This window comes from Phragmites australis, chromosome 2, assembly GCF_958298935.1.
Source record: "Phragmites australis chromosome 2, lpPhrAust1.1, whole genome shotgun sequence".
Classification (NCBI taxonomy): Eukaryota; Viridiplantae; Streptophyta; class Magnoliopsida; order Poales; family Poaceae; genus Phragmites; species Phragmites australis.
This window is the reverse complement of record NC_084922.1, coordinates 24751769-24763007: the sequence shown is the minus strand read 5'-3', so window position 1 is coordinate 24763007 and position 11239 is coordinate 24751769. Positions and strand designations below refer to the sequence as shown.

Sequence of the window (11239 nt, the reverse complement as noted above, 5' to 3'; positions counted from 1 at the left end):
TTTGGATCGCATGATACCATCATAGATTAATACAAATATATTAGGTATGTATGCACTAAGATCTAAATATGCAGTATAATCACATGAGTAATGCGCAAAATAAGACATCGAGTTAAAAGGATCATCAGGCAGGCAATTTCAGGAATGGGCACAAGTAACAGAAAATAATCAGATATCGGATGGTTGAAGTTTTGTCTTTTTTCTTGAAAGACATAACTTAAAGTCCTTATCTGGTGAGCCAATGCCAATACTGCCAACTCTAAAGCCTTTCTTTTTTACCCATACCTATTGACTTATACAACCCAAGGTAATTGTTTTCAAATATCTCAAGAATCAGCATTCACTCAAGAAAACATTTGCAATGACGTGAAACACAGAAACCTACTACTGCAATATGAATGTGGTATTTGCATCGTCCAATTCAAAATATAGAAGCATGAAACATCTGACAAACTTTCATACCAAGAATTGAAGTATATCTGAACTTACAGTCAGCACTCGAAGAGGAGGGCGGCGGTGCGGTGGACCCTATAGGGTGTGGACCACGTCCATGGTTGCGCTAATCCTCGACATCGCCCGCAATAGAAGGATCGAGAGGAACACATGATGCCCTGCGAAGGCCAATCTGGTGGTGATGAGGTTGAGAAGCAATGAGGCAGGCGTCAGGAGGCACGCAAGTGCGGAACCACGGAGAGTGCGGAACCACGGAGGGCGGTGCAAAGGAGGCACATGAAGCACCAGCAGTGGCCTGATGCAGATCCCGATGGCTGCACGGCAACCTATCGAGCGGTGAAACCTTAGCAATGGAAGTGTTAGAGCACATGGGCGATGGTGCGATGGTGGACGACTAGAGAGCACCTCAAGCTTATGGTCGGGGTGATGTTCGACGAGGCCAATAGTGGAAGGATCCGTCGGGTGAAGGAGGATGCAAAATGGTGATTTGGGGAGGTGGTGGGCAGACAGGCGTGGTCCTCTTGTGGTCTTGATAGGGTAGTGACCAGCTTGGATTCGACTCGAGGATGTGGATCCGGGAGGGAGCGGTTGACAGTGGAGCACTGCGGGAAGAGCTTGGCGGGGACATTGGACTCGCAGCGTAGTGTGGCGGAAAGTGGTTTCGAGAGAAGCGGAGTGGATAGATCCAGATCTTAGTGGCGAAGTCAACGCGGGCGAAGGGGTTGAGGAGCGTGGAGCATGGTGGCTTGAAGCGGAGCGGCAGGTAGGGTAGTGGTGGCGGGGAGGAGGAGGAGGGGTTCGAGGCGCTAGCTGGGGAGACGGTGGTGGCGAGCGGTACGACACAACGGCTGGCCTCAACTTTGGAGCATGGCCAAGCGTTCCAGGTCAGGCGGACAGCATCGGGGCCGTTGGGGCACTGTAGAGGAGTCGATGGAGCACTGTGGGAAGAGCTCGGCGGGGATGTTGGACTTAGAGATGGCGGCGTAGTGCGGCGGGAAGTGGTTCCACGAGAACTAGAGTGGACAAATCCAGATCTTGGCGGCAAAGTCGACACGGGCGAAGGGGTTGAGGAGTGCGAAGCAGGGTGGCTTGCAGCAGAGCGGCGACGGGGAGGGGGAGGAGGGGTACGGGGCATAGGACGGGGAGACGAGGCGAGGGCCGAACATGCGTTGCAACGTGGGCCGAACATGCGCAGGTGTAAGGCATGAGCGAGTGCAGAGAGAGGGCGGTCCACACGTCGGGAGCGAGGGATTTAGGAGTGAGCATGGGATTCAAATGGGTGTATGACTTATTACATACTTTTTAAGTATGAGAGATTTATTTTGAAAAAAAATTTCATAATATAAAAAATTCAATAGATTTTATAAATTTGTTCTAATAGAAAATAGTAGTCAAAGTTATGCATTAAATACTATGTCTTATCTAAAATGATATGTATTTATGTCTGTGGGAGTAAATTATTTAAAAAACCCTGACCAGTCTCCTCTGTCACGTTATGCTTAGAAGCTTCTGAGATTCTTTTGATTAAAATGAAACTAGATGCTGTCAGCTTTCCTCATAAAACTCAGTCCTTCACCTACTCTACTAGCGAGCCCGAACGCCTGATCGGAACCTTAGGATTCACAACCATCACGGCATTCCGTGCATGTCCTCTTGTGGTTAGTTCAGGGTCCCCTGAGATGCCAATCCATATTTAAAAACTTGGTCGTGTTTGTTACCCCATAGCCGATAGCCTCCTAACTAGCAAAACAGCAGTTGCACTTGTGACGGCAGATGAAACGGAACAAAATCCACCGTCCATGCTTAGGCCCGTTCGGAGTACGGGGAACTTCCCGGAAATAAAAATGTTCTTTCTTGTGTATATTTTGCAAGATTCCTGTAAATTCATGTGTCAAAACACGCATTCGCGGTTCGAAATGTAGTGGACTAGTGGAAACCTACATATAACTTTAGCTGCGCCTTTATCACATATAAGGGGGTGTTTGATATGACTCCAGTTGCAGATCTGCTTCACTGATCTACAAATCTACAGTAGAGCAGATCTAGCAGTGGAGCTGAGGCTTTCACTGTGGATATATTACATGTGCGACCCAAACTGCAGATTAAAGCAGCACCACTACTACTATGTCCTACACAGAGCTTTAGTTGGAATGGTATGGTACCGTCTTGCTTTGCCCAATTGCCCTGGCAGACCAAAGCAACTGCTACCCTCTGTTTGATAGCATGGCCGTTGCTACTTGCAAGGTAACCATAACCTAGCTGCAGTTGTACTGGTGCTGAATTTGGTGCATCTGTGCAGGCTTGCAGTGCATTAGAGTTGACAGTTGTGTTTCTGGGCTCCTCCTCTCTTGTCTCTGAAGAAACAGGCAAACATTCAGGTTAGCACAACAACAATGTTCGGCAGGCTGGCAGTTCTGTGCTGGAGTGAAGAGATAACCATGTTTCTGTTCAAGCAGAATTCATCTGGGAAATTTCTGCAGGTGCCATGATATGCCACAATAGTTTCCTTGGAAGAACGTTCATCTGAGCAGCCACGCCCAGAATTCAGACATGTAAGAGGGGCGGTACAAATAAGCGCACATCTTTTTTGTGAATAATTACAGTTCGTTTCTGACATTAGTCCTAGACTAGCCTGTAGCTACTACCAATCCCAGAATAATTTGGAAGGAAATGGAAGCAATTTGCAACTGAGCAACAAATGCTAGGATTATTCGCTGATAGATATCTTTCCATCAGCATATAATTTTGGTTTACACTACTTTGTAAGGAGAAAATCAAGAAGATCTTGCTGAAAAACAGTGGTCAATAAAGGGATGTAAACCATCTGTGCTTCATGAAATCACATTGTTTTGCTTGAGGCTTGCATATGACTGAAAAATACAAGAGATCACTGAGCCTGCCAAGATCAGGAAAAATTCCCACATTCCAAACAAAGCCTGAACTTCATCCAGCGATGTAAAAATAGCAGCAAATGCGTTCTTCATTTATGGGAGAACAAACTACACATTTGCTCACAAGCTGTAGGTAATATGTACAGTAACGACAAATAATATTGCCAAATAACTTTGCTACTATGTATGTACATCGGAAATTGGACACATGGACATAACTAAGATAGTCTGGTATGGTGCAACAGCTGAAATACTGGTATAAGTCTGCTTCACCTACGGTTCAAGCACTAAACACCCATAAGAATGGATCTCCATCTCCAGGGATTGTGAGGGGATTTGTTGAACAAGGAAACAAAGAAATATTGTCTGGTGGCATAGCTGAAGTATTTGCTAATGCCTAATTTTGCTTCACCTATGGTTTACTAAGCACTAAAACCCTTGTGGATGGAACTCCAGCGATTGGAAGGGATGCTAGTGCAAGCCTGAGCAGCAATCTTTGTCACCGCTTCAGGACGGACAGCAGCATTGCAGATGTTTGCAAAGGACCGCATGTGCTTCATCCCATACTGCGCTAACGACCCACATTGCGCTTCAAAAGCACGCACCTGAAGAAAACATTGGTAGGTTAGGCATGCAAAAAAAAAAAAAAAAATCGTTTCATGCTTTATCTGCAGCTGATGCTAGATGATGATACTATTGTTAGGAATAGAGTCCTTATCCATGACATATAAGTTAGATTACTAGAGTTCTTATTTTGTATTTCTTATATACTCTATATATTGCTCCTAGATGGTATTATCGAATAAAAATTGTTATTCCTAATATGATATCATAACTAGGTTTTTCTCCTCGGGACACAGTAATTCGTCCTTAAACACTAGTTTTTTTTCTTTTCCCGTCTGCATCCCTTCCTTTGCGCTCCTGTCCGCTCCCGAGTTGCTCTGATGTACTACCTCGGTTGCTGTCGCCTGCCTCGGTTGCATGTCCCGCCTCGTTCAGAACCAAGCGCGTCTCCGCCTCATTCTTGCTGCTTTCCGCCGCACTCCCGGCATGTACTTATTGCCTCCGGTGGCTATTAAATACAAGTTCTATTCCTAACAACTATATTCAGTAGTTAAGAGCTGACAACTCTGGGAACTAAAGCAACTAGCTAGTACAAATTTAAGTGTTATAGATGATTCAACACGACAATATTATCACTGAAAGTTTGCGCGCACACTGCACTCAAGGTCTGGCTGTTAGGAGAACAAACTCTGTACAGCATACAGGAACGCTTGACCATTTTGAATCAAAGAAAACAGAAAGAAAATCCGATCCGTCATTTTTTGTTCTTTTTATCTGATTTTTGTAGTGCTGAACTTTTAAGTAGAACATTCCAGGTTTCAAACTTTTATTGTGAATAAATTATTACTCACAAGAAAGTAAAGTTCTGGTCCAATCACATATGTCAAAATCGATCGAATATATCAACTCAATTTGTTTTGGTAAACAGCAGATTGAAATCAAAGCTTCGGAATCTGCTATTGGTTAACAAAATTGAAGTCAATAGAGGCTTACCGTAGACTTGAGGCAGCTCCAATCATTAACTAGTGGTTCACCAGGTGCACGAACAGCCTTCAGAACCCTCGGACCATCCTCAGAGCCAAAGAGAAGGTTTCCGATCAGCTCGACACTGTTGTCAACATGAGATCTGTGAGCCATAACTTCAAGCAACTGCTTCCTAGCATCATTTTTCTCAGGTGAGCCCTCAGCCAATTTGCGGTACTTCATGAGATAAAGAAGCCAGTCAGTTTATTTGTTCATCAAAATGAATACAATAATTGTGACATGAAACAAGTAAAGAAATATCTGACAACAATCAAGATCACTGGCTTCCTCATGATATGCAAACCTTCTGCCAGAAGTAAACAAGATCAGCATCGCGCTGATTAACAGCTGTTGATAATGACGGCAATGAGTTATCTTCCACAAACGTGGCGTTGTCATTAGCAGGATTTGAGCCAATGTACAGGAACAGATGTTGAACATTCAGGTCCAAAGAACCGTATTGCATCACATGGGAACCATAGCTGTATACGTCCTTAGGATACGTCCTGTCCTTGACCTGCTCAACCAATAAGTTACATTGATTAGGCACATAGAAGCGCGGTTTAATCTCACTATAAATTAATTCGAGTTTGACAACACTTACTAATTTGTACTGCTGCTTGAGAGATTCGGTTCGCAGATTGTGGACATCACTGTCAATATTGAAAATTTTAGCTAAGCGCTAAAAGAAAGAAAGCTTGCATATTTACTTCAAACAAATGAACAGAGAATGCACAGCTAACCAACTCCAACACTTAGAGGCACGCTAAAACGCGGAGCGCTAAAAAATGCGAGTCTAGTTCCATTGCTATCAGATTCGCCATGCATTCTTTGTTGGCTGCAGCCTACAAAACAGCTAGAGCCAGCCTAGCTAAATGCATAGTTTTTCAGCCGAGCTGCAGCAATACTACCACGTCTGATCCAGCTCAAAAAGTAGTCTATGAGCTGGGAAGGGCAGCAGAGTGCTTGTACTTGGTTTCGAATCTTCTCCCTTTAATAGATACTCCTACCTATTCCAGAAAAAACAATGACATGTTCATTTTTTTAGACTGACATGTTCGGTACATGCTACATGGTCCAAACCAGCTGCTATAAATGTATTAATAAATTTCTTGCCTAGCATGTGCATTTAAAAGTATAGCAACAGATGTGTATCGTCGGCGTCTTACAAATTAACACAGATATCAGGTAGTCAGGTAGTGACATACTAATTGTTTAATCATTTAAGTACTATGTTAACTAACTGATGTGAGTGAAGCCAAAACAGACTTGGACAATGGTGCCACATGTGAATTGGATTGACAAGAATCTCGACAAGATTTTACCATACCAGAATGGAGTGAAAAATAAAGAGATGTGAGAAATCAAGTACCTGTCTTCCATCCAAGAAACACTATACAAGTCCCCTAGGCAGGTGTCATACTCCGGTGGAGGGCTCGGGTTCTCACCAGGGCAGTACGTCCCCCAGCTGCTCTCCTCTGCATTTGACGCGGTGGTCGCGTAGACATTGATGTCATTCGGCAGAAGGCCCTCAAAGATGCTCCCAGATTCGCATGCTTCAAGGTAAAAGACCTGCAAAAGGAGACGGACAGGGATACACCTGAAGCCATTGGTTCAAGCAGCACAACAATACAGAGCAGAAATCTCAAAATAACTGATCTGGTACCAGGCTTTTGTAGGTCCCAGCAGCGTGCTTCTTCTTCAGAACATCTACGAGGTCATCACCGTAGAGGTACGGATAGGTAGGCATCCCTGAAATTTTCGACTGTGTAAACAACTGTGACTGTGGCCATTTCTGAGTACCATATGTATGTACAAACTGATATCTAATTAATATGATTGATGTGGAAGAAGTTTTGTCCTGAGTACTGACCAAGGACACCAGGACCCCCATGGTCACTGTAAAAAACAAAAATATGATCATTGGGGCCACTATTCACGACCTTCCCGCTCCCACCACTGACAGCGGTTTTGTTGCCAAGCAGAACAGCAAAGAAATTCTTGACGTTAACCTCACTCCCAGTATAATCCTGCAGTACAAAATATGAGTAATTTTAAGTCAAATGAATGGAAAATTGATGTGTAACCATTTGTACTTAAGATGTCGACATATTGTGTAGAATATATTGATTATAATTAACTAATTAGTGAACGGAGCATAGCACAATCGGTTAGGGTACTTATGGTGTAACATATCCACCCAGGCAAGTCCTAGACTAGGCACGGGTGCTCACAATTATAAAATAGCTATATATATCCTTGATGTCTTGACGTCATGTTAGTATAGAGGTCAAAAATTGTACTTCTTTCGTTGAAAAATAATTAACTAATTATGTTTGTTCTTGCTTTGTCTCCACCAAATCGTGGTGGATCAATCCAGCTTTCCTTGTTCACAAGAAATTGACAAAAGACGCCACGACGATGTAGATTAAGGCATTCAGTCATTTTCATGCTGCTACTGATATTTTTGGGGTTAAAACTTAAATTATATACTGTCACAGTGTGATGTTTTGTCACAACTACTGCAGTAAATGTTTTTGAGGTGGTACTACTCCAGTAAATAGTAAGGTAATCTTAGAGCATCTTAACTAGTGTTAAGTTTTGTTTACCTTTGGGACCCCAGCATAGACATCGTCACCTTGGGGATGGTTGATGATGATACCTTTCCTTGGGTTCTCCCCGTTGTATGCGATGTCATCATACATGAAGACAATGATGTTCTCGTCTTTGAGACCCCCCTTCTTCATGATCTGGTACGCATGGCAGATGTCCGCCTGCAAATTACAGTGCCCAAAACATAGCACTTATTAGCTTATTATAATCGTTTACGGATCCCACTTATTATCAGAGGACTTGTTATCATCCTTTACCGAGCCCAAAGCTTAAATCTTAGCTTCCAATATAAGCCAGATAACCTTTCGTCTAAAAGAGGAAGCACTTATTATCATCCCACTAACCACTATCTTAGTGTAATATTTTTTAAAATAGAGTCAAGTTATAATTTGGAACAAAACTCAGCTGAATCATGCCCAAACAAACCAGACATCCAGCAAATGGTAAGAAATATCACCAGTTCGTGTTTTCAACTGATGTAAGTTATCATTTCTCTAAACACGTATAAATAAATAATAGAGTATCAGGACATTTCGTTAACAAAAATATCATGACTTGTACAGAATTTGCCTTATCAGTGGTTGCTGACCCTGCATGCGTGTAGACGCTGCAACACACAAGTTGACAAGTTGACATGCAGGCCCCAAAAGTCAGGCAAGTGTTTCGTCACCTACCGAGACCTTTCAACTTCCCCTTCCGAGAAAAACAAGAAAGCATAGGAGCAAGAACCCAATCCAGTTCATACGAGAAATGAGCTGGACATAAATCTTCCTATAATTAAGGCCTTGCTTCAGTTCGATACGGCTCTGCTTCCTACGGAGTAGTATTACCAAACGGGCCGCGCAAAAATCTTTCTCTAATTATTCACGGAAGATCACCTGTCATACTCGTATATTAATCGTGTCAAATCAAACATGTATGTGCCGCAGTAACAAACCGGCACCGGAGTCTGCGGCGGGCCGGCGGCGCATGAACGATCAAAAGTAAATGGAGTGCCAAACCGAAATCTTAGCGAGCGAAAGGAATTAAGGAAAAAATCAATTAAGCGGCCAAACCGATGATCGGAGCTTGCGTGCGTGCGCACGCAGGGACTTTGATAGGCGGAGCGCGTACCTGGTGACGGTAGTTGTAGTAGCCGTTGGAGCCGGCGATGAGCACGGCCCACCTGGTGCCGACGGAGTCGTCGTCCGTTCCAGCCTCCGCCGCTGCCTCGGCGCGCTCCGACGGCAGGCGGATGGTCGGCTCGAGGCGGGGCCGCGCCTGCGCGGCGCAGAGGCACACGGAGAGCAGCAGCGCGAGGCGGAGGCGAGCGGTCATGGCCTCCATGCAGTACGGAGAGGAAAGAGCCGACGGCGAACTGAATTGAATTCGGAATGGGACTTCGTTGGGGGGTTTTGGTTTTGGTTTGGTTGGGGTCGGGAGGGAAGCATCCAACGTCTCCTTTTATCGTGCACCGTAGCTTCGTTCCAGGTGGGACCGGCCCTGGGGAAGTGAGTGATAATCACAAGCACATCCTAAAACTTAGGGGCTCTTCAAAGTTCAAACATAAATCTAGGAGATACCTGGACGAAGAGTCACTGTAAACCCCCGCCCGTCCATGTAGTAAGGCCTTTCCTAATATACTCTAACATAGATAGTTTTTTAAATATTAATTAGATGTTTATATAAGCAAAAGATTGATGTGGTAAGCTATTTAAAAATAAAAGAGAAAGAGTTTGTTTTTTATAGAAGAAATTAGCTCTTTAAACAATCATAAATAATTATGAGATAATAAATTGATTTGAAAGACCTTAACAAATAAGCAACATATATATATGTATTAAAAGCTTATTTCTTAATTTTTATTTTTTACTCTCTCTTTTAGAATATCATGTAAGAAATAAATATTGAGAGTGACCTAAGTTCAAGGTACCGATTAGTTCTTGGAACGTTGTGAGGAAGGATATTCGTGTGATTTTCCTTTGTTAAAGAATGGAGTCGGTAGAAGAAGAAGAGAATGGTCAGAGCTGTGATTGCCCAACTAATCGTTTTATTTTCGTCCTAGATTTGTTGTCTGAAATCATCCGTGTGCCTACTGCCTGCCCTACACGGACCTCTCCCTGATCTGTGGACCCAGGACCACCACCAGGGTAGGTCGCCGTCGCCGCAACCATGCGGAGCAATGGCGGCAAATCGCCAGCTGGAGTTGGATCGATATTTTTGCCCTACCTGACAGCTGTCTCGCTTCGTGAACACCAAGGATTTCCGTTGGGTTTATTGCAAGTAGATAAAGTTATAGAGATAGAAAGAAGAGAGTAGAGAATGATATCTCCTATTAATTTTTGAAGTATTTGTATATTTATATATATTGAATAGGTATAATAAAAAGATATATTTATTAATTTTTAAAGTATTTGTATATTTATATATATTGAATAGGTATAATAAAAAGATATGTTTATTAAGAAGATATATCTTCTTAATAGATATAACTCTTAGTAATTGATCATACGTTAACACATAAAAAGTGTCTATTCGTAACACTTCCTCTTAATCAATTATTCTATTTGTAAACTCCTTTAAACCCTGTGAAAAATATAAGAAGAAAATAATATATTGATATGTCATTAAAACTCAATAAAAAAATGTGTGGAGAAAATGATATGGCACATATTGGGTATTGTCTTATCGTAAGCTCATATGAGAAACTTAGATAGGAAAAATATCTGTGAGCTTAGAGAATAATAATTATTATATATGGATCATAGTAAAACCTCTAAAAAATTATAGGCAATATGTTTGGTTATATTGCTCTTTATGTAACATGCTTGCATTTGAGCAATGTATGTAGAATTATCTTTATAAATGGTTGGTGATTCAATGGAACCAATACCACATAATAAATATATGTGGTTTATCATTCTGCGAAATCATACACATGATGTGATATTTCAGAATAATAGATGGAATTAGCTACTGTAATCTATTTTGATAACTCCTATGAGAATGTTATATCACCACAAAATCAGTCTTTGATTTGGTATTATGGAGATCAGTTATATAGCCAGTATCTGGATATCCCACTATGATCATATCTTGATTTTTTTATAAGAAAAATAAGATCTTTAGTGCTATAAAGATATCTGTGAATATCATCTTCGACTCCCATCTAATGGTGTCGTTGGAGCTACGCTATTTAAGCTAGCAAGTTATCTGTAAATATAATACCAGGTCTGTTGCAATTTGCAAGATACATGAGTGCTTTGATGGCATTAAGATATAGAAATTTAGATTCAATATCTTTTCATCGTCAACCCAAGGTACGAATTGATCTTGATTCATATTTAGGGATTGAATGACTATAAGTGTTTTGATGGATATGATTGTCCAATATTATTTAGATATTGGTGGATTAATGGATAAATATTTTTGAAGAAATATGCTCAAATTGTAGAGTCAAGAGAAATTTGATTTTACCCAAATCATTAATCTAAAATTTTGTCTTAAGATGATCACATACTTTGTCATGTATAGTTTGAAGATGATACAAAATTCAATTGGGATTTCATTATAAACACACATATGCAATCGTTGTAGTTGGTGTAATCCTTATGTGGAAAGAACTTATTTAGTTAGTTGTACCATAATCATAGAATGACTTAAGTTGTACACAATATATATTGTGATCTGTATAGATTTAGAATATGCAGTCTATT

The 11239-nt window shown here is 41.6% G+C and overlaps 1 protein-coding gene across 1 annotated transcript; it reads right to left on the bottom strand.

The window, feature by feature from the left end:
* Positions 1 to 3409: 3409 nt before the first annotated feature.
* On the bottom strand, positions 3410 to 8975 carry LOC133904648 (vacuolar-processing enzyme-like). Its single transcript, XM_062346112.1, has 9 exons — positions 8658 to 8975; positions 7541 to 7705; positions 6805 to 6961; positions 6598 to 6683; positions 6304 to 6503; positions 5536 to 5584; positions 5236 to 5448; positions 4902 to 5108; positions 3410 to 3949 (listed from the first exon to the last, which is right to left on the bottom strand). The coding sequence occupies exons 1-9, from the start codon at positions 8868 to 8870 to the stop codon at positions 3767 to 3769; spliced, it is 1473 nt and encodes a 490-aa protein (XP_062202096.1). The 5' UTR covers positions 8871 to 8975; the 3' UTR covers positions 3410 to 3766.
* Positions 8976 to 11239: the final 2264 nt, after the last annotated feature.

Coding starts and splice junctions, on each gene's coding strand:
- LOC133904648 (XM_062346112.1), bottom strand. CDS start 8,870: ATGGAGGCCATGACCGCTCGCCTCCGCCTCGCGCTGCTGCTCTCCGTG. Junction 6,962..7,540: donor TCTATGCTGGGGTCCCAAAG/GTAAACAAAACT, acceptor TTTGTACTGCAG/GATTATACTGGGAGTGAGGT. Junction 6,504..6,597: donor CTGGGACCTACAAAAGCCTG/GTACCAGATCAG, acceptor CTCCTTTTGCAG/GTCTTTTACCTTGAAGCATG.